This window comes from Ochotona curzoniae, unplaced genomic scaffold, assembly GCF_017591425.1.
Source record: "Ochotona curzoniae isolate NIBS_2020 unplaced genomic scaffold, NIBS_Ocur_1.0 contig_3520, whole genome shotgun sequence".
NCBI lineage: Eukaryota > Metazoa > Chordata > Mammalia > Lagomorpha > Ochotonidae > Ochotona > Ochotona curzoniae.
Genome location: NW_024465894.1, coordinates 5826983 through 5850477, shown reverse-complemented (window position 1 = coordinate 5850477; position 23495 = coordinate 5826983). Strand labels below are relative to the sequence as shown.

The window sequence follows — 23495 nt, the reverse complement described above, 5'->3', positions numbered from 1 at the left end:
AAACACATGGTATGGGAGTTGGCAGCGTTTTTAGACAAATCGGGAGTGAGCCAGGAGCTGGTGGTGTCCTTGTTGGCAGGGGCCACGGGGGTGGGCACAGGGGCTGTGCTTCCCCAGGGACTCGTTAAAGATCACAGATCACAGGTTCCTTTTGAGCCACCAGTACAGATAATACCACGTGTCTTCCTCTCTCCAATGTCAAGTTCTCTCTGCTCCTCCCCACCACCATGCCCCCTCCCAGTCTCTGGTCTTTTAGAATCTTCACTTCCTCTTCATCTGTTTGTCCCTTCCTCACTGGGACATCGCCCTCCTCCCTCAGCCACTCCAGCTTGTTCAAGTGACCTTTAGAATGACGCAGAGTCCAGAACAGGGTGGACAAGAGGCAAACACCCCAAGCAGGTGGGGAGTGAAGGCTTGATTCCCATTCTTCATTTCCCTGGGATGCGAAGTTGAGCACATTTTCATGCCGCCACGGAACATGCAAGAAGGCTGGGTTGCAGCGGTCAGCTTCACTACTTAGCCCTCAGGGGGAAAGAACTCGGAATTGTGAGGAAGCCTGCGTAATTAAAGAATAAATTATGTTGCCCTTTGTTTTCATCCAGGTACAAGGAAATGCTAGAACTAGTGATCTCACCCAGCCTCGCTGCAAACAGCCACTGCCTGGATAAACCCACGGGGAACGGAGCTGCTGCTGCCGCCGGGCAAACGCCAGGGGACCACAAAGGTAGGCCCTGGAGGGCATTGGGATGGGCAGTCCCTGCACTGCTGCAGGTGTCGGGAGGGCCAGGTGCACAGCATTTCCCAGAATGCTTCCTTGCCATGGCCGTGGTGGCCTCTGGACCAAGACGTGGGCACATGGCACCACCCCTCTCTCTCCATCCAAGGGGCTGGTGGGCTCTGCTCTCCCACCCAGGCTCCAGGTTCAAAGGGTGCTAACCCCACCATAGGCCAGAGTCATGTAGTCTTCACCTCGTGGGGGCAGGGCAGGCTGTCAGTGCCAGGGCAGGAACTTGACTGGGTTGAAGCAAGCATCCAGGAAGTGAGAGTGAAAGTTGTTTGAGATGTTGCTGGCAGGTGGAGGCAGCCTGACTAGTTCTGGCTGGGACAATTGCAGCTATTGTTTGGAGCGCTGTGCTGCAATGCCCAAGCAACAACTTTAACCCTTGATTCAGCCAGCTTTGGGACTGAGATCCCAGAATGCTTTTAGGAACAGCCACCTTTCCGTGAGTCACTCAGCATCGCCACAATGACTTTTCACCCACGTGCAGGCCAGGAGGCTGGAGTAACCCATTTAAGGTCCCGGTGCCCATGCCAACACTTGGTGCAGAATGTCCCCTATTCTCTTAGCATGCTGGCGCACCTGTGCCAGCCACCTGTGCCCTGTTTGAAAAGTCATCATCTTCTGTCTGAGGTTGAGCCCAAGTCGACTCAAGGCTGTCTGTATTTCAGAAACAGGAATGATGGGAAAGGTCTGTGGGAGATCCAGGTCTGAGCCCCAGCCCCTCTGTACCCAGCCAAACGAGCTTAGGCAATGAGCGTCGGTTTTGCCATCTGTCAAATGGGGCGTAATAAGGATTGAGACTAGGAGCTGGGAGCCCTGTCCAGATCACTCCATGCCGGCATGCACCCTGCTAGTTGAGCTGTCACCTTTCCTGGTGTGCGTTAGCAGGAGTCTTGAATCAGAAGTGGAGCTTGTTGGACTTGAACTCGGGCATCTGGTGAAGACTGTGCACATCACACATGGCGTGTTAGCCCCTGGGTCGGATGACTGCCTCCTGTCTGTTTTTAAGACAAATCAGTGTCCAGGCCTGAGGTAATGCATACATACCCAAGTGTCCTTGACCGTGTCACTTCCTAACCTACAGGTAGCAACTGTTGGATGTTTTGTGTGTGTGCCGTTGAAGACCCTTTTCCATGCAGCTACCAGTGTATGCATATAGATTTATATAGTCTATGCAATGTTATGAGTATATGTGTGTGTGAGTACATTTACTATAGAAATTACAGTATACTTGGGGCCAGTGTTGTGGTATAGTGGGTTAAGCAGTGATGCTGGCATCCTATATGAACACCTGTTCCAGTCCTGGCTGCTTCACTTCCAGTCCACTACCCTCTTAGTGAACCTGGGAGAGCAGCAGAGTTAGGGCCTGAGTGCTTGGGCCTCTTCTATCCATGCGGAAGACTCTGAGCTACTGGCTTTGGCCTGGCCCAACCCTGGCCGAATGGGCCATTTGGGAAGTAAATCAGCAGATGGGGAATCTGTGTTTCTGTGTGTCTCACTCTGTAGCTTTGACTTTCAAACTAAATAGGTGTACATTACAGTCTTGCTGGGAAACGATTTGAAACACAAAAGCTGTCATCCTACATTTTCTCTACCTTGCTTTGTATGGTCACGTTACGCAGAAAGGATCCACTTTTGCCTTTGAAGTGCACACTTCCCCTAAGCCTGACCATTCCTCCTTCATTAAACCATTCCCCTGCAGGTGAGCATGTAAGTGATTCTGTCACTTGGATTGTTTCTGCTCTCACAGGCAACGCTGTGAGAGTACCCTGTGACATGCTACCATCTGAACATGCGCAGTGTCTCCTGGGCAGGTGCCAAGAACTCACCAGGCTGTGTCCTTGGTCCCCTTCCTCTTCCACTCCTTCTGCTTCACCTCTGTCTCCTGGTGAGGCTGCCTGAGCCCCCTGCACAGAATGATCCCGTAGCTTCTTCCCCATCCCTCACTTAGCTCAGCAAGCTGCTGGCTGGGCCTGCTGTAGGCTGTTGGGGCCCTGGTGGAGAGCGAAGCCCACTCAGGGTGGGGAGGGCCTTGCTCTGCTCCCAGGAGCCTCCTGTGCTTCTCCCTACTCAGCTCTCACCCCACAGCCCACGTGGATGTTGTAGCCGTTGCTGCCTCACCCTGGCCCTCTCTGAACCTTGGCCTTGTCTTCTGGGAAGTGATGGCTGGGCTTGTTGCCTTGTCTGTGCAGCAGACATGATGCTCTCAAACACCTGCTGTAGGTCAGGCCCCGGTGGAGGTGCTGGGAACCCTCGAGGCTCCTCCCAGAGCTTCTGTTTAGTGCAGGTGGCGGGTACTGGAGGCCGTCCAATGAGGACTCTCAGAGCAAGGTGATTCCACTGAACACACAAAGCAGGAATGTGGCAGACGTTGAGTGACACTGATGTCAACCATATCTTCCCCTGCCCTCCACCAGGTATCTGTGAGGGGGCAGTTTCTCATCTGGCCTGAGACCCTGCATTTTTCACGAGCTCCCAGCTGATGCCCAGGCTGCAATTAAGCCAACCTCTCTGCTGACCGCACCTCAGGCAATCTTGGACCTTACTATGGGGCTAGGACCTGGCAATGTACATTTCTACCTGGTCTGGCCCAGGGACCACATGTGAAAGCCAGGCTCCAGCCCTTGGCTATCTATTGGAATCACCTGGAAGGTGTTGTGGTAGTTGGTTTTGTGTTGATTTTGGGGTATAGCCCAGGCAGGCAGCCAAGTTCATTATACACCCAGTGAGCAGAACCACCATTCTCGATGCTCAGTGCCTCCAGGACAAAGGTGGGTGTTTATTCCTGGCTTTATACAGGGGCTCCTGGAAGTTCATGGGAAATGGCCATTATCTTTCAATTCTATACTTCCCGCAAATATTTCTGAAGCCCCCGTCATGTAGATGTTTAAACCCTTGTTCCTGTTTAGCCTACAACCCACTGGCTGAGTCACAGCTGATTTGAGATTATTGATGGGTGGGTAGGTGAGCATAATCCTGAGCAATTCCGGGTAGCTGTGGCTTCTTGGCTCTGAATCCTGGAGGAAGTTTCACAGGCATCCCTCCACCACATTTTCTACATCTGTAAAGGACAAGTGATACATTATGACTTGAGAGTGATTGTTCAGGATAATTGTGTGCAGTCCCTGGCTGAGAGAAACCAGGTGGAGAATGTCACCCATGGTTCCTTCCCTTTCAAGGGAAAAATCAGATTTGAATTCTGACCTGCCTTCTGGAAGGAGGGGTCACACACTGAACGGAGGAAGAGTTTTCTTTGCAGATGCAAAGCTGAAATCTCGTTAAGTGTTTTCAGGAGAGATGAAACCACCTTGATCTGGCCTGTGAACAGGCTGCTTGGCAGCTTCCCGCAGCCCCCATCCCGGCGCCTCCCTCTGCCCTGAACGTGGCCTGAGCTGCAGGTGGAAGCTGGTGGATTTTGGTTCAGTTCATCCTGGCCAGGTTGAGTTGCCCAGAGCTGGTTCTGAGCCATGCCTCGGTGCCCCCTTCCCTGCCCAAGCCTGGCTCCACCCCCTGCTCAGCTCCTACCGTGGAGCACACCTCTGCGTGCAGTGCTGCAGTGTTAAGGAAATTGCTACTCCTCGGCTCACACACTCTGTGAGCTAAGTATGTTTGAGCCACAAGCTCACCTCCAACCCTATTCTCATATATCTGAACTACCTGCTTACTCCTTGGTGTATAACACAGCTCCCTTGAAACAAATAGCATGTGTCATTCCTCAACTCTCTACAACAGCCAGACTGGGCTAAATGGAAGCCAGGAGCCCAGAGCTCCATCCAGGTCTCCCACGTGGGTGTCCTGGGACCCACATACTGGAGGCCATCACTTGTTGCCTCCCAAGGAACGCCTTAAAGAAACTGGACTAGCTGGGACTCGAACCAGGTACTTGGGTGTGGATGCAGAGGTCCCGAACAGCATCCTAGCTATTGTTCCAAACATCCACCCCTTAAATTCATTTTTTAAAAAGAGCTTATGTATTTGAAAGACATAGTGATAGACATTCAGAAAGAGCTCTTCCAAATGCTGATTTACTGCCCAAATGGCTGCAATAGCCAGGACCAGAACAGGCCAAATCTAAGAGCCAGGAACTCCATTCTGGTGTCCCACATGGGTGGCACAAACCCAAGTGCTTGGGTTATCACTGCTGCCTCCCAGGCACAGTAGCTGAAAGCTGGATCGGAAGCAGAGAGGCCGGGATTCAATCCAGCACTCCAACATGCAGTGTGGGCATCTTGAGCAGTGACTTAACCCACTGCACCATGACACCTGAACCCATTCATTTTAAAATGACATCCACATCCAAAAATGAAAAGTGACTTCAGTTGTTGTCTCATGAATCAAGTACAAGTTCTACTGCATTGTGATGATCTCCACAGAAGAGCCTAAGTTTATGGGTCGTCGGGTCGGTACACCTTTGGATGTGCCTTCCTGTTCCTTTCTGTCCTCAGCACCATGGCTGCTGAGTAGGGGGTCAAAAAAGGGGCACATCCTGCTGGGCTCCTACTAGGGCGAAGTGGAAATTGCAGGCATGCAGGCGGGCACGGGACTGACCCCACTTGTAGACACACACCTTTCCCAGCAAAGACTGCATGCGCCCTCTTGCTGGCTCTAGAAATCGCGTCATTTCACCAGGGATCAGTTAGAAGCCGCCCCTAGGGTCCAATTAGGCCACATAGCAGAAGCTGCTGCCAGACTCATTAGCTTCTTAATCCTCCTGGGCAGAAGGGGAAAAGAGGATGAAAGTTCAGACGGGGCTCATGGCGTTAAGTAGCTTAAGCCTAGGCTCCCAGGAAAAGGGAAGTTTGCTGGCTCCTGTTGGGGGAGAGGTTCCTGCTTGGCTGTGCCTGCCTCATCTGCAGGTGGCAACTGCCCCACTCTCTCAGATGAGGGACGCTGAGGTTCACCGAGGAGACAGGCACAGGCCACCTGGCTGTATGGCATTCCAGCTGGGATTAGAAGTTGGCTGTGACCCCTGCAGCCTACCTGCTTGCTTTGGAGAGAACGTTCAGGTTAACAAGTGATAAGACTTGGGTGTGGATGTGACCCCCCAGGAGGTGCGTGGCAGACCCGTGTTGGCGTGCAGGTATGAGGGAACCAGCCGTATGTGTGTCGCTGTGTGAAGGCCTTCACAGCACCCTCTCACTCAGAGGTGTGTGCACACACTCCTTCCAGCTTTGCTAACCTGGGTCTCGGCTGTGCCCGTTGGCACAGTTGACCATCCTACTCTCCGAGTCTGAAATGCTGCAGAACCTGAATGCTTGAGTGTTAATGCGATGCCGCAAGTGGAACATTCCACACAGGGGAGACTTTTGCTTTGTGTGCACAATTGTTTAAAAATACTGTGTAAGATTACCTGCAGACTATGTGTGTAAGAAACATAAATGGGACTGATGTTGCAGTGAGCACATTACACTTCCCCTTGCCTAATGACACCCTGTATCAGAACAAGTTCAAGTTTAGCTTTTCTGCTTCTGATTCAGCTTCCTACTAACGTGCCTGGGAGAGCAAGAGGATGGCCCAAGTGTGTGGACACCTTCCACCCACATGGGAGACCTCGATAGAGTTCAAGTTCCTGGCTTTGGCCCAGCTTTAGCTGCTGAACCATTTTGGGGGGTGAAACAGGTGTGTTTCTCTCTCTCTCTCTCTCGCTCGCTCTCTCATTCTGCCTTTAAATATATAAATAAGTCTTTTTTTTAAAAAAAGTCGTCAGCATAGATTAATCTGGTGTTCAGACTTAGAACTATCCCCGAGCTGTCTCATCACACATAGCTAAGTACTCCAAATCTGAAACTATTGAAAAACCAGCAACACCTCTAGTGACAGGCATTTCCGAGAATGGGTACTCACTCTGCATTTGAGCAACTTGTGAAGTGGAGCTGTGTGGTGATGTTTTATGCCTGTTGCCCAGGTGGCTGGGGCAAGGAGACTGAGACCCAAAGTCTGGGTAGCCTGCTGGTCTCTGAGCCAGGCAGGGGAGGAACTAGCTGAAATGCAAATTGGGCTGACAGGTTCCCTACATTAGGGGAGAGGGGAGAAGGGACTGGCAGGTGCATCACAGCATATTCATCCATAAATGCATCTTCCAGCATCTGTCTGGGATCCTGCAGGGAAGCCACATTCTGAAGGATGACACCCCACCAGTGCCCCTACCCCCGAGACAGCCTGCTTGTGAAGCTCTGTCCTGGCCAGCGCCTCTCCGCGCCTCTCCTGGCTCTCCTGTCACTTGTCTCCTGCCACTGGCTGGATACCATGTGTCCCACGAGAGGCACCTGCCTCAGAAGCTCAGACCAAGAGCATTCTCCCTTGAAGTCCTGGGGCCAGCCCCACCCAAACCTCCTGCACTGGATGTCAGATGACCTCATGGGAAGAAACGACATAGATTTTGAACTGTCAAAGCCGATAGAAGCTTGGCAGCCAGGGAATGCCAGGGTTCCCCTTCCAGGAGTGGAGGTGGCACAGCCTGGCTCGGACCCCCATGGTGTTGCTTCTTGGTCATGTGGCCCAGCTCATGCACATTCTTTGTTTGGCCCCAGTTTCCCAATCTGTACAGTGCAGGAATGGGTGCCATGCTGATGTATCGAGATGCTGTGTGTGTTGTCTGGCACAGAGTATCTGAAAACAGTTCGCCCAGGCAGGGCTCTGGCCCCCTCTGGGAGGAGAGGGCTAAAATGTTGCTCCTTGGGTAAGCTGTGGCAAAGAACATTCCAGCGTGTGCAGGGCACCCTGACAGCTACAAACCGCACATTTTTCTCTCCCACCAGGCCTCCCCAGATTGACTCCTCCCAGCGTGTCCCAGTTCTTGGCAAGGTGGGTCTACAGCACGCTCCCTTGCTGCACTCCGGGGAGGGTGGAACAAGGGCTCACAGGTGCATGCACTTACTGGGGGAGCAGCCTTGAGCAAGTGACTCTGCCTCCCTGGGACTCAGTTTCCCCAAGTGAAGAAGAGGGTGGTGTGTTGCTGCCCAGCTCATGAACGGAGCAACAACCCAGGGCAAAACACCTTGGGACTCGGCCTGGAGCCATGTTCTGAGCATGCTTGCTGTGGTTGGCTTCCATCTCCTTTTGAGCCTGCTCTTTATTGAGATTTATTTTATGGGCTCAAGAGGCAGAGAGACAGAAAAGGAGAGAGACAGATCTTCCGTTTGCCAGTTTCCCCCAAATGCCCATAATAGCCAGGGCTGGGCCAGGCTGCAGCAAGAAGCCTTGAACTTCATCCGAGTCGCCCATATGGGTGCAGGGGCCCATGCACGTGGGCCAACCTCCGCTGCTTCCCAGGCCACTAATAGAGCTGGACCAGAAGCAGAACAGCCAGGACAGGAGCTGGCACCTGTGGGATGCCCGCGTCACAGATGACAGCGTCACAGACGACAGCTTGTGGGTGCTGTTTCCAGTGCCCTTCTTCATCCTTGCTGATCTGGTTTCTACACCTCAGTTCCTCCTTCCCTTCCTCCCTGCCCCGCCTCCCCTCATTCTGTTCCTCCTCTCACCTTTCTTCTCCACTCTGCAATTCACACATTTCACCCCTGGCACCACAGGGAGCCCAGGACTCTACCTCCAGGGCCTCTCATTTTCTGTCCCTGCCGTGACCACAGCACAACTGGGACCATGGAGCTGAGCTGCAGGCAGGGCTCACAGGCGCGTCAGGGGGGCTGCTCTGAAGAGGCAAAACCAGTGTTAGGAATGAGCCCTCCCTTTCTCCCCCCACCCCACTGTTCAAAGAACTAAAATAACAGCATCCTGTGCCCACCCCTTCATGGGACCAAGGTATCCTGAACAGTCCTCTGAAAGCTGAAATAGAGGGCCTGGTGCCACTGCTTTACATGCAACCCCACATGGGCACCACTTTGAGTCCCGGATGCTCCAACTTGCAATGCAGCCCTTTGCTGATTGTGTCTGGGAGAACAGTGGAGGATGGCCCAAGTGCTTCATGGAACTGCTGGCTTCAGCTTGACCCAGCCCTGGGTGTTGTGGTCATTTAGGGAGTAAACCAGTGGACAGAATCAATCTCTCTTTATCTGTAACTCTTTCAGATAAATAAAATATTTTAAAAATTACAAAGCTGGGGGTCTAATAATAAAGGCAGTGTCTAAGTTAGGACAGACATCCAGGGTGAGCTAGGCTAGGCAGTGGTAATCAACAGACCACAGACTTGGTTCCTTATTTGCATAAAGTTCACGTGGGTGGGCAGACCCCTCGGACAGCCCTGCTCCGTGAGCCGACTCCGGTCCAGGGTGCTCCCGCTTGACTGCTGCCTCAGTCCCTGCTTCCCGCACTTGCTGCCCAAAGGAAAGGCAGGAGGCCAGATGTTTGCATCAGCTCAGCCTGGGTGTGGCATAAGGCCCAACTGCCCACAGGCTGTTGGTCGGCACTCAGGCATGTGGTCAAGTTGCACAGGAAACAGAACCACATAACCAAGCAGAGGAAAATGACACAGGATTCGAGGACCCCAAGGGTAGTCAGTCTGTGTCCTGGGAGAGTAACTGTGCAAAGAAAGACGGCAGTGCTGATGGCACTGTAAGGGGGAGGAGATGCTGGGCTAAGCTCAGAAACTTAAATCCTCTCTCCTTCCACACAGGCCTGGCCCACGTGTCCTGTCCAGCCCAGCATCCTCAGCCATGGCAGCCTACGGCCAGACGCAGTACAGTGCGGGCATCCAGCAGGCTGCCCCCTATGCAGCTTACCCGCCTCCCACACAAGCCTACGGGATCCCCCCTTACAGTGAGTACCATCTGCCCTGCTCCTTCTCCTGCCCTAGTGCCCCAAGACCGCAGAGCGACAGACACAGTCACTGAATTAGTGCACTTTCGATGCGGCTTCTACTCTACAGGTGGCATCAAGGTCTGTGATGGTTGTCAGAATGAGAAATGTAGCCCACACTGGCTGAGGTAAAATGGAAAGCTGGGACATGAGGTGCGGCTAAATCGAGGGGATCAAATGACATGGGAAGGGATCTGGTTCATTCCCTCCTCGAGAGCTTTCTGCTTAGCTGGCACTGCTTCTGTAGGCGACAAGGACAGTGCTCACCAGCTCTGCATTTGCACCTGGCAGCTTGGCACCTTGAATGTGTGAACCCTTCCTCCCCAGTCCGTCCAACAGAACCTGCACATCTGCCCATGAATTAGAGCATGGCAGATAGGTGGCTGATGTGCCCAGATTATACCTGTGGGGAGGGCATTCCCCAAAAAGGGACAGAGTGGTGGTAGAAGAATGGCTGCTGGGGAGACCACAACAGACCTCCCAGCCTTGACTGTGGGCCCTCCTGCTGAGCGCTGAGGACTACCAGGAGCCAGCGGATACCACCCGCCCCACCTGAATCACCACCCTGAATTATCTCCCTGTTTCACTCCCTGCAAACCCTGGCCTCCGAGGAGAAAGAAATAGACAAATGTTGGCAAGCCCATGTGTGATTCCAAACACTAAAGACAATGCCCGCCCCTTTCTGAGCCTCAGCTCCCAAGGACACAGTGGGGCGGATAGTAAGACCCAACCCTCCCAGGGGGTTCATGGGAAGACTGGACAGCATCATCGGTGCCAAGAACTGATTCACTTTCCTGCAAAGGTTGATGTTTTCTACTTGCTGGGCCATCCAGTCCCTGGCACAGGGACCCAGTTTTACCGCTGAAGTGTGAAAACAGTAAGTCCACAGACAGGTGTGTCTGTATTCCAGGAAAGCTTAATCTGTACATGCAGGCAGTGGACCAGACACCGTGCAGGGCCCAGCTCACGGGGTTCTTAGCCCCGAGACATGCCCAAGGAGTGGCGCTGTGTCACCCTGCCTGTGTCACCAGGTAACGACAGGGAGATGAAAAGCCATCTCCTGGCACGCTAGGCTGTGCCCAAACAAGCAGTGTTTGCTCATCGTCTGGCCAAATCTTGCCGAGTCTTGTCGGGACTCTTCTATCATTGCTGTTTGATGTAGGGGGCAGAAATACCACAAGGAGCAAGCCTGGGACAAGGGCGTCCAGAGCACCATATACTTCTTGTATCTGCTCTGGTTCAGGAGGAGCGCTACAGCAGCTGCGCTCCAACCTTGCGCGAGGCAGCTTGCCTTTCTTCCCAACTCCATGTTTGTTACAGCCCTGCCCTTCTTTCCGTAGGGGTCAGCAGGTGAGAGACAAGGTCGGCAGGATGTTTTTTAAGATTTATTTATTTTTATTAAAAATGCAAATCTACAGAAAGATCTTCCTTCCATTGATCCACTCCTCAAGTGGCCACAATGGCTGGAGCTGAGCCGAACAGAATCCAGGAGCCGGGAGCATTCTCTAGGTCTCCCACATGAGTGCAGGGTCCCAAGGCTTTGAGCCATACTCTATTGCTTTCCCCGGTCACAAGCAGGGAGCTGGAAGAGAAGTAGAGCAGCCAGGACACAAACCAGCACCCATGTGGGCTCTCGGAGCGTGCAAGGCTCGGATTTAGTGCTGAGCCATCACACCAAGCCCAGGTGGTTTTTTTTTTTTAACTGAGCCAGCAGAGCCAGACAGCAAGCACTGTTGTCTCAGCAGGCCATACAGCCCCTGTCATACCTGTCCCCTCAACCCTGAGAAAGAACCCAGGAGGTTGGAATTTGTCTTCAGCTCCCTCACACTGGCATTTATATGAATGGTAAAATTATAGAGAGGAGACAGAGGTCTTCCATCCATTGGCTCCGCACTTGAAACCACCTATAGCTGTTCTCCCAGACTCATGAGCAAGGCATTGGATCAGAAGTGGAGCAGCCAGGATTCAAATCTGTACCCATATAGGACGTGGGTGATGCGAGTGGCAGTTCAGCCCACCTGCCGCAGCACCAGTTTTACAGCAGGAGGCACATACACTGTGCATTCTTTGGCAGCCTGTTTTTGCACCCTTCTCGACATTAGGCCATTAGCATTCGTCCCTACCTGTGCACATAGCTCAGACTCATTCATTGCCACTACTGTGTAGCATTCCGTTATTTGTACCACGACTCACCGATCCATTGTCCTTCGGACGGTCAGTTTAGATCTGAAGTTTTTGATGATTTCCAGTTACACAGGATGCTGCCATCCACATCTTGGTGCATTTCTCAGGGACAGAAGCCCCAGAGTAGGATTTCTTGGTGGCAGAGCAAATGTGTCCTTCCTGGAGCAATGGCTAACGTTTCTGCCATCTGTGACTGTGTAACAAGCCTCCCTGTAATGTATTAGCTGGAAGAAATTGGAAGCATTTGTTTCACCCACTTTCCCCCATGCCTCGACCCTCCCCACCCTCATCAGTGGGACTCATGGGCATACATCCTTTTCAACTCTGTAAACATCATCAAAAATAAAAAATTTTAAAACTAAAGCAGCAAGTAAGCTGTGAATAACACAAGGAAGGGTAAGATCTTGGGAAGAGGATTTATGCTGAGAAATTGAAGACCTCAGTCTAGTAAGGAAGGGAGAGGGTATGCTCCAGGCAGAGAGTAGCATGTGCAAAGGGCCTGGGGCCAATGTACTTATAGATTGTGTCTATTTTAAGGCAAACAATACAGATACCTTTGATGCAGCCATTCTGTTTCTCTGTCCAACTGGGACAGTGCTGGGGAGAAGAGGGGACATTCCCTCTTGGGTTACGATACTGAAAAGCAATCAACCTCCATCCATCATCAGGGTACCAACTGAATATTCCAGATTTTGGATTTCTGTCAGCCACTGAATTAGATGTGAGTGGCTGAGTACACAGCTTGAGCAGAGGAAGGGCTCCCATTCACTCAGAAGGGTGAATGGAGCCAGATCTGAACTAATCTGAAGCCAGGAGTTTCTTCTGGATCCTCCCACGTGGGTGCAGGGTCCCAAGGCTTTGGGCTGTCCTCTCTGCTTTCCTAGGCCACAAGCAGGGAGCTAGATGGGAGGTGGGGCTGCCAGGACACGAAGCAGTGCCCGTATAGGATTCTGGCACTTGCAAGGCAAGGATTTAGCCACTACACCATCATGCTGGGCCCCAAATTTCCATTTCTTTAAAAATATGCAAACCAAGCAGAATATGTCCATAGGTTAACTTCAGGTTGTGGACAATTCCTAATTTGGAAGCTGAGGAAAGTGTGACCTGTCTTTGATTCAGTAACTCTTCTGTAAGTGACAAGCCAGCCTCCTAATCATGCATCCTTGGTGCTTTCTTCTCCATCCAAGGCATCAAGACAGAAGACAGTCTGAACCATTCCCCCAGCCAGAGTGGATTTCTCAGCTATGGCTCCAGCTTCAGCACCGCGCCCACTGGACAGAGCCCGTACACCTACCAGATGCACGGTCAGTGGTGTGGCAGCCCCTCTCTGCGCCCAAGGTCTGAGTCAGGTGTCCCTCCATCCCCTGGTCTGTTTAGCAGATTGACTGAGCTCCGACTGTGTGCCAGGGTTCATCTCAAGTAATGAAGTGGTGGTGGTGGAGAAAACAGATGTAAGAGCTTTATCCAATCTCCCATTTGGAAGCAGAGCCCCAAGGCTTTGGGCCGTCCTCGACTACTTTCCTGGGCCACAAGCAGGGAGCTGAATGGGAAGTGGGGCTGCCAGGACACGAACCAGTGCCCACATGGGATCCTGGCAATATGAGGACTTTAGCTGCTAGGCTACCATGCCAGGCCCAAGTGTGTAACTTTAAGTCACCAGGGAGGGTTGTACCAAAAGACCTGGTACAGGCCTATGGGTGAGGTGGTGCCAGCCATGTGCCCTCTACCCCCAAAGGAGAGCACAGAAACAGCCAGTGCAAAAGCCAGATGGAGGGAAGCGTCTGGATGCGTGTGAGGCACAGAGTGGTGGCCAGGGAGTCTGGAGCAGAAAGTGCTTGTGGCAGGAGGACTGTTGGAGAGGGCAGAGCTGAGCTGCACAGGGTCCTGAGGGACACGAGAAGGTGACTGGTGCTCACATGCGAAGGCATGGCAAGTCCAGTGAAAAGAACTGGAGGAAGGCAGCATGGAAGGGATGGTGCACAGGTAGGGGGAGTTGCTGCTTATTGTCCCAGGCCTCGCACAGAGCTTGGCAGGGGAAGGACAGACTTCAGTGCCTCCCTAAGTCCCTTACGACAAGGAGCTGGCTTGCTGGGTTCCTCTAAGTCTGCCTCCACCCTTTTGCTGCATTCTGGTGCCCCCTACATGGCATGTTGATGGGGGTGCGGGATGCAGAGGGCTGCTGGGGAACCTGTGGCGAGCCCCGTCCCCATGTTAGGTATGCCATCTGACATCAGAAGGTCACCGAGAGTCTTGCAAAGTCAAATGCAAAGGTGGAAAGATGTTGACAAGGAGTGGGCTGAGGAGTGATCGCACGTTTCCTTGTAAAAGCAACTACTTGGGAGCATTTTTATTTTATCTTCTTACTTAAGGACAGCAGAGAATCTCCGGAGTTTATGTAGGGGAAAGAGTGATGGGCAATCATGTCCGGCCTGAGAGTGCCTTCAGAGGTCAGAGCTGGTTGGGGAGCAACCAGCTAATCATGACCAAGCATGGGGGCCAGGTGATGTCACACGGACCGTCTCATACCATCCCTGTGATGAAGTACCATTACTGGCCGGATTCCCCTATTAAAGAGAGGAAAACACAGGTGTGGAAGCAAGGATGGATGGGCGCCCAGGGTCAAGATAAGGAGTTCGGATGGTACCATGGGTACACTTGCACATGGGCTGTGCTGTTTCAGGAAGGCCTAGGGGAACCGAACCTTCCAGCTCCCCACAGTCAATGCCCTAGGACGCGCCGTCTCCCACCGCCTCTGCTCCTACCATTGCCTCCATCTCCCTGACAGCACCTCTCTGAGTATACAGGTTCCCACTGGTACCAGTCCCAACAATAAAGACTGGTGAGGACAATGAACTTGAATTTGCATTTGGATTCCTTGCAAGTCAGTTTCTTTCTGGATTTTCAAAGAACCTGGACAAGCTGCTTCTGGGTTTCTAAGGCCAGAGGGGTCAAGCAGCAGACCCACCCATGCCCCAGTCGCATAAAAAGTGACTTCAGGAGCAGTGGCTCCCCTTCATTGCTTCATTCCATATGATTAGGCATGAGTTTTACACCTGACACCTTTTGGTTTTGGAAGGCAAAGTTAGAAGGAGAGACAGGGAGATTGTCCACTGGTTGTTTCCCCAAGTGACTGCAGAGGTCAGGGCTGGACCAGGCCAAAACCAGGCGCTTCCTCATCTCCCACATGGTGCTGGGTTCCAAGTGCTCCATCAGCAGGAAGCGGGATCAGAAGTGGAGCAGCCAGGACTCTCACTGGCACCTGTATAGGATACTATTGAACAAGCAGCAGTTTAACTCACTGTGCCATAGTGCCGGCCCCAACACGTGACACTTAGTTTTTTCAGATTTATTTATTTTTATTGGAAAGGCAGACTTACAGAGAGAAGGAGAGGAAGAGAGAAAGAGATCTTCCATCCACTGGATCACTCCCCCAATGGCCACAGCAGCCAGAGTTGAGCTAATCTGAAACCAGGAGCCAGGAGCTTCTGCTGGATCTTCCATGTGGGTGCAGGTTCACAAGGACGTGAACCATCCTCCACTGCTTTTCCAAGCCACAAACATGGAGCTAGATGGGAAATGAAGTTGCCATGATATGAACCAGTGCCCGTGTGGGATGCCACACTTGAAAGTGGAGGATTAGCCTGTTTAGCCACAGAACTGGCCCTCACCTGGCACTTTTCAACCCACTACCAGTGAAAAAAGATAATCAATTAAGATAATAAGTTCTTAGTAATCAATTAAGAAAGAGATGCTGATGTGTTTTAATAAGGCTGAAGGCAAGCAAGCAGGACTGTGAGCAGGGAAGAGTGGAGATCATTAACCCCATGGGTTACAGACCTGAGTGAGAAAACGGATGCAGCCACCTGCTGAGCTGGAGACAGACCACCAGCAGCAGGGACCCCCGGGACCAGAGGGCCTCAGGCAGGAGAGCCCCAGGGCTAGCAGATGCCCAGCCACTCAGGCAGAAGGAGCAGCTGGAGGGGAGTCTGGGCCCTCCCTACACCCCTGAGCAAAGAGTGATTTTATTTTTTCCAAGCTACTTGAGGCAGACACTGTCTGCCCTGTTTTACAGATCATCAGAACTCCCCCTAGCAGGAGGGGTTTCTCCGGGGTGAGCCTTGGCCTGGCCCACACCCACCGCACCATTACTACCACACATCTCTTGTTCTGCTCACACTCGACCAGGTCCTTTCGTTAGCATCCTCATGGTCCAGACGCCAGTGGCAGCAGCCGGCCTGCGTCCTGGGGAATGGCCTGTACTGATGCCGATGCCCGTGAGCTGCTCTTGAGACAGCCCAGGCATCCTGCACGCCTCAACTTTTTTTCTCAAGCACAAACACAGAACATTGTGGTCAGAACCTAAGTTCTTTTCCTCTCTTAGGACAGGATTCTGTAGACACCAAAAGGACCTATATGGGCCTGGCCTGGTAGCCTAGTGGCTAAAATCCTTGCCTTGCATGTGCTGGGATCCTGGTTGGTGTCCCTGCAGCTCCCTGCCTGTGGCCTGGAAAAGCAGTTGAGGACCGCTCAATTGGAACCTTGGAACCCTTCCCCCATGTGGGAGACCTGGAAGAAGCACCTGGCTTCAGATCAGCTCAGCTCCAGCCATTGTGACTACTTGGGGAGTGAATCAGCAGATAGAGGATCTTCTCTGTCTCTTCTCTCTTTGTGTCTGACTTTCCAGTGGAAATGAATAAATATTTTTTTTAAAAAAGGGACTTACGTAGGGCAGACATTATCATTTTACAGATGGATAAACTGAGGCACAGCCACAGAGCAGCTGGTGTGACCTAGCTAATTCCAGAAACTTCTGCACATTTGCAATTGCTTGCAAACCACTCAACGCCCCCCGGCTGGGGAGTCTGGTGTTTGGATAACAGAGCCCTTCCTCAGAATGTACAATAAACATAAAAGAGACAAGTTTGTAACACTCATTCATCCTTGGTATAGTTGTTTAAGTTCATTCCAGGGTTTGTAAAACAGATTTATTTATCTTTATTGTAAAGTCAGATATACAGATAGGAGGAGAGACAGAGAGGAAGATCTTCCATCTGTTGACTCACTCCCCAAGCAGTCCCAACAGGTGGAGCTTAGCTGATCAGGAGCCTGGAGCTTCCCCCAGGTCTCCCATGTGGGTACAGGGTCTCAAGGCTTTGGGCTGTCCTTGACTGCTTTCCCAGGCCTCAAGCAGGAAGTTGGATGGGAAGCAGAGACACCAGGACTAGAACCGGCGCCCATATGGGATCCTGGCACATGCCAGGCGAGGACTTTATCCACTGGGCTATCGCGCCAGGCCCTCATTCCAGGATTTTAATAGCTGGAATATATACAAATATCTTGTACTCTGCTTTATTTCTCCTTGGGCTCTCCCAGAACACTTCTATTCATGAGGAATAACCCCAAAGATGGAAGAGAAGACAAAATCGTCTTGGGGATGCATTGTAAGAATCTGCTAGTGCCGTGGAGGGGTTCCCGGCTCTGGGGCAGGCTCGCAGTCCCTCCCTGCCGCACCACCAGGGGAAGTGCTAGGATGTCCCTGTGCCTTGGTTGTCTCGCCTGTCACATTCGCATCCCAGGAAGAGGGACGCCCCACTGTGGTTCCCAGGGCCTAAGTGATAGGGTTATGGGGTCACATCACAAGGCCCAGGGGGGCTGGAATTCCTTTTTTATTATTCTGCCGATAACATGGTAGCTAACCATGATTGTGGCTCCCCAGAGTGAATAGTGGTAGAGTGCTTTGCCAGGTGGCTTTGCTCAGGAGCCCTCGCCCCATGCCCTAGCTTCCTGGGGCTTCCAGATACAGTGATGTGATGGTCCCTTCCTGCGTTAAAATTCTTTCAATTTCTCCCTGTTTTTACTCTGAACATGTTCGTTAATGCATTCTTTACTGTAGTGCCGAAAACTTTACCCATATCCAAGGTCTGATTCAGTGGTTCTCATTATTGTCACACAGTTGTGTAATCTCACCCCTGTCTTGTCTCAAGTTTCCATCACCCCCAAAGAAAACCTTGTGCCAATTATCAGTGCCTCACCGCCTTCCCCCACTCCGTCCAATACGTGGCTTTTGCAATGAGAAGATAGCGTTTAAAGGGACTCCTCTTTGGCAGTGTCGAGCAGGTGAATCTGGTCCAGACATCCTTCGAAGCCTGCCTCCCACCCTCAGTGATGGCTGGTCCGCTCCCAAGCTGCTCCTTTGTCGCTGATTTCCACTTTGGTGATGTGACTCCCTGTTCAGGCTCTCCACGACAGCACAGCTCTGGGTTCTTAGATCTCTGGCTGGGTTGTTTTCACCACATTTACAAACTTCTCGGTGAATATTTCTTCGCGTACTTTTGGCCTGCCTCACCCCAACCCTGTCATCAGCAGGGATCTTACTTGACCAATAGCTGAGTTAATCTGTTCATTACACCCAGGGAATTTCTGTCTTCTCCATGGTGTTCATTTCCAGAAGGCTGGTCTGGGTTGTGTTTTAGTATTTTCTGTGTTTTTACCCAACACGTCCAGTGCTTTCTCTGGATTCTGGAACAGCCAGGATGCACCTGCGGTAACAGCCTTGTCGCAGGCGCTGTTGGTCATCTCTGTGTGACCTACCCTTAAAGTCCCTTCCTCGTGTCTGGACACTGTTGACCAGCTTTTCTGCATGACTGGTAGCTGGTGATTGGATGCCAGTCACGGATGGCACCTTGTTAAGTACTGCCTATTGCATATTCCTGCAAACATGCTTTAGTCTTGTCCTGGGATGTATTTTATGTCTCTTTTTAAGATTTATTTTTGGGCATGGTGTGGTAGCCTAATGGCTAAAGTCCTCACCTTGCATGTGCCAGCATCCCATGTGGGCACCTATTCATATTCCAGCTGTTCCATTTCCCTTCCAGCTCCCTGCTTGTGACCTGGGAAAGCAGTAGAAGATGGCCCAAAGCCTTGGGACCTTGCACCTGTGTGAGATCCGGGAGAACCTTCTAGCTCCTGGCTTCAGATTGGCTCAACTCGAGCCATTGAAGCCACTTGGCAGTGAATCAGCAAATGGCAGGTCTTTCTCTCTCTCTTTCTCTCTGTAAATCTGACTTTCCAGTAAAAATGAATAAACCTTTTTTAAAAAAGGCATCCTTTAAAAAAAGATCTATTTATTTTTATTGGAAAGGAGATCAGATATTTATGGGCGACTAAGGGAACAAGTTCCAGGCCAGTGGTGACTGTTTTGCCAGGGAGCTGTGTAACAGGGATCTGAGTGGCGGCCTGAGGTTTCTGCCCAGATGCAGTTTGGTGGCCGCCTCCTGGGGAGGTCATGTCCCTGTTTGTCCTTGCAGGCTGTCACAGCATAGCCAGTTCTGAGCTAGCTGCCTCTGCCTAGTTTCACCATGTCGGTCAAGGCAGGAGCTGGGTGGTGCCCGCCCTGATTGGGGTCTGGTGTGAGTCAGCAAATGCTCTGCCCACAGGAACATGGGCAAGCTTCCCTGGTGCACGCGGGCGTCAGCTTGCACCATCACCTTGTCCAGGTGGGGTGGTGGGCTGACCATGCTGTCCCAGAGCTGCAGTCTCGGAAACCCAAGGCTGACAGAGGTGCAGCAGCCGCATCCATGGCACATCAGCTGTGCTGCCACTCACCTCCAGAAGCATCTGGAGGAGGGAGGTGATGAGAGCCGAGAGCCCAGAGGACAGTTGGGGACAGGAGAGAGTTTAGCTCCTGGCAGTTCCTGGAGCTGGTACTGCTGGTGGTGGAATGTCCTGTATCGTCTCGCTGGCTTACAGCTGGCCATCTCCTCACTGTGTGCTTCTAGGGCTGTTCTCTGTTCTGTGTGTGTGTGTGTGTGTGTGTGCATGCGCGTGCAAAAGCAAGGGATGATCTTCTCCAGCCCTGATTACTGCCTCCACATATCCACCCAGAGGCGATCAGCAGATCGGAACTTCAAAGATCAGGTGGTCCGGGGGTATGCCAGCCTGTCTGCCTTTTAGGCCCACACCGTGGGGACCTGCAGAGAACTCCTGTCCCCAGTGTTGGAGCATGCTCCCAAGATTCTGCCTGTGCAGGACAGCCTTGTCCTCCACACCTAGCACCTGCCTGTTGGTATGTACATTCTGTTTCTCAAGTGCTGTTGTATGTGTTGATGTGTACGTGTATGTGTTGAGAGAGGCAGAGTGCTCCCATTGGCTGGATTACCCCAGCCTCCCCCAACAGCATCAAGATGGGGGGGTGAAGTCAGGAGCCAGGCACTCTAACCAGGTCTCCCCCATGGGTGGCAGGGACGTGCTGGAACCCTCGCCGCTGCTTCCAGGATCTTCATCAGCAGGAAGCTAAGATCAGAAACAGAGCCAAATGGCTTGACATGGGGCACCCAGCGGCATCTTAATGCTGTGCCAAATGCCTGCCCTAGTTGCAACCATGTTTTCCTAGCGCTTCCTCTATGCATGTACGTGGTGTGTGTGTGTGTGTGTTTCCTCTCACCTAAGGAAATTTCTGGGTTCTTATAAACAAGCTCTTGCTAGGCATCCTAAGTTGCCTTTAGTGTTTTTCACTAACACATCTTGGCATTCTTTCAAAGTCAGGGTAAAACACTCAGCTTTGTCTGTTACCTGGCTGCCTGGTACTTACTGCACAGGGCATCCTAGACCCTGCCTTTGATCCCCATCCCTGCCGTTCACTGGCAGATAGCACACCTGGGGGGCTGATTGCCTCCTCTGAGAAATGGAGATCACAGCAGGAGCTGTGGGGGAGCTAGATGAAACTTAGGACATGCATTTCTGCCTCTTCTCTATGTGTGTATATATAAGTATGTATTCTAATCTCGTTTTCCATGAACTCTTGGAAACCTCTGGGACTTTATCCAAGTTACTCCACCTTTGGCAGCTCTGCTTCTTCAGCTAGGACGATGGAACCTCCCGCGATTGTTTGCAAGAGAATGAGGGTTTGTGAATCACCTAGGACACTGCTGGGCACGTCTATACTGACTGCAAGTTCTTGGCTTTGAGAAATTCTGTGACTGTTTCGGGGAAGAGTTAGCTGTGAGGATAGCTGAGGGCTCAATGTATTTTTGGTTGCTGGAGGCCAAAAGTAGGTGACCTTGAAGCAGCAGGTACTACCACCTCCCCAAGGTAACCTGGACTCCCAAGACTGTTCTAGAAAGGGTCATCTAGACCAGGCATTATTTTCTGTAAAGATGCAAACATGAACTGGTTTAGGCTTTTCAGAACATCCAGTCTCTGCCAGTGTGCCATGAGCATTGCTGTGGATCGTGGATGGTACACACAAAAACAAGTGCAGTGGCTATGTTCCAGTAAAGCTTCATTCACAGAACAAATGGCCAACCCCCCAGCCACACTTGGCAGCTCCTGCTCCTGGTGGATCTAGCTAATCCCACACCCGGGTCAGGTGAATGGATCGTAGCTGCCATTGGTACTGCTGCCAGCACTGAGCCGTGCAGATGCCCTAGTGCCCAGCTTGGAATTCTGCCCCTTCTCATGGGCACACAGTCAGCAATGGCTGGAGTTCAGAGTGGCGATGTCCATACTGCTTCAAGTCGGAACACCCCAAGAGCCAACAGAGCTTGCCTTTCTCCCGGTCATGTTCACACGGGGGGTGCCCCTCCCCCAAAGGGCATCACCAGGAGGCAACAGCCTGCTTTGGTATTAAGCCACTAAGTTACTGAAATAGTTTGCCACCACAGCACACTATGACCTGCCTGTGTGACTTGGTGGCAAGAGATGAGCGAAAATGACACCGAGACTCATTGGCCGAGCCCAGAGGACGCCACGCCCCTCCCTGTTCCCTGTCAGTCTGAGTGTGGGAAGAAGCAGGTCCCACACTGGTGTGTCTTCAATGCCTCCCTCATCCCCACGCACATGCGTTTTTAACAAAATGAGAACAAGCCCCAAGTTTAGGGTCTCGGAAGGCAATACCTAGTCAAGTAACTAAAAACTCTCGTTCGCAGCTGATTTTTATGCAACTGATTTTTCTGATCAATGGCAAGTGGGACTGATTTTCTATTCACAACACCAATATGGAGCATTCTTTTCCAAGATATTCAGGTAAAAACCATGAGAGATTTTGCAATTTTTATGGCTTTAGGACAAAGAGTAGCCTTATGGAACTCTGAGTCCATTTGAAGTAGATTTTAGGGAAATGTTCACGAAAGCCAAAGTGGTCTGCAGCTGGGAGGAGGGGAGGTGCACAGTGTGACAGAGCAGGAAGACGAGTCACTGAAGTTTAGTGACTTCCTTCTGTGGACCTGGAAGGGAAGGTTCAGGAGTCACACCCAGCTGCAGGGGCCCTGGTGTCCCTGGTGGCAAAGCTGCCCTGGTTCCTCCCCATCATCCCGTCCCCACCCAAAATGGAAGAAAATCAATGAGAGCCAACAGGAACACGGAAGCATCACCCATATTCATTTCCTAGAAGAAAATGAGTTTCTATCTCATGGAGCTTGAGGCTCGGAATCTGAAATCCCAGTATCAGCCAGGCTGGAACCTTCTGGAATCTCTGGGGAAGAATGTCTTCCAAGTATTCTCCTAGCTTCCAGCAGTGGCTAGCTGTACTGGGCACTCCTTGCCTGTCAAAGCCTCTCTCCCAACTCTGGCTCTGTCATCCCTCAGCCTTGGCCCTGGGTGACTGCGTCCATGCTTGGCTCTTGTTGCACGGGCCACCTGGTCTATGGCCTCAGAGACCCAGATGCCAAGGAAAGGCCACATCTCAGGTCCTGAGGGGTCAGAAGTTGAGCAGGTCTTCTGAGAGAACACACTTCCAGTCACACCAGCACCCCTCCGGGGTCCTTGGCCAGACAGTGCAAGGCTGGAGCCAAGAGCTGTGTCCTGCCCCTAAGAGGCTGATCTGAGCCAAAATTGAAACCACCCACGTGAAAGAGCTGGGTCAAGGCCCCTGCCATCCAGCTGGCTCGCATTAGTCTCAGTCTAAGACGCCGGTGGCGCCAGCAGGGCCAAACCCCAGCAAGTTGGGCAGGCAGGGACTGCAGGCGGCAGAGGTCAGGCTCCCGCTCCGCAGGGTAAATGGAGCCCCTTCCCGGCCACCCTCCCACAAACACACAATGTCCCTTTCAAATATCTCTGAACGCCGGTCGCAGCTGACCGTACCAAATTGGCTTTATTGTTGCAAAGCCAGCCCCTTTTGCCTGCTGCCCCTCCCCCCGGCATTGAGGGCTGGGGGGGTAGGTGGTAGACATCCTGGCAGTGGTGACCTCTGTCTTCTGATGACAGCTCGAAACCCTGAGGCTGCTGAGCAGTTGTCTCGCCAGTGCTTAGTGACCCACAGCCTGATCGGTAGCTGCCGTGAGCTGATGGCCAACTCAGTAACAGGTGCAGGGTGATCGTAACAATGGCGGACGCTGACCAGGAGCTTCCGGATGCTGGGATCTGACTGAGTGGGGGACCTGCGTTTGTTGCCATTTGATAGATGGGAATACTGAGACGTAAAGCTGAGAGGCAGCATGATGAGGAGGAGGACCAGGGCAAAGGTTAGGCACGTGGGCTGGTGGCTCAGATGCTTGGTCAGCCCTGTGTGCCCCCGCTATGTGAGACCCCCAAGTATCTACTCGTGGGTACCACAGGGAGGTCAGAGGACAGCGCAGCTGGCTCAGCCCAGCCCCAACCCCAGCCTGGGAGCTGGGGCACTAGCCACCTGCTCGAGGTGGTCTCTGCCATGTTCCGAGGACCCTGTGATCCAACAAACTAGGGCAGCTCTGCCTCACCTATCCCCGTGTGACACCTGTGCAGTCTTGCTCTTGTTCCTGGAGCCTCCCACACAAGCCACCCATCACCAGTGTCCTGGGTG

General features: G+C 52.3%; 1 protein-coding gene across 1 annotated transcript in view; it reads left to right on the top strand.

Annotated features, from left to right (window-relative positions):
- The first annotated feature begins 608 nt into the window (after positions 1-608).
- EYA2 (EYA transcriptional coactivator and phosphatase 2) overlaps positions 609-23495 on the top strand; it is a 78663-nt gene continuing 55776 nt past the window's right edge. Inside the window, exons 1-4 of the mRNA XM_040981229.1 lie at positions 609-724; positions 7540-7585; positions 9354-9496; positions 12907-13023. Of these exons, the coding sequence (XP_040837163.1) occupies positions 613-724; positions 7540-7585; positions 9354-9496; positions 12907-13023 (418 nt within the window). The 5' untranslated portion in view covers positions 609-612. The remainder of the gene's footprint in view (positions 725-7539; positions 7586-9353; positions 9497-12906; positions 13024-23495) is intronic.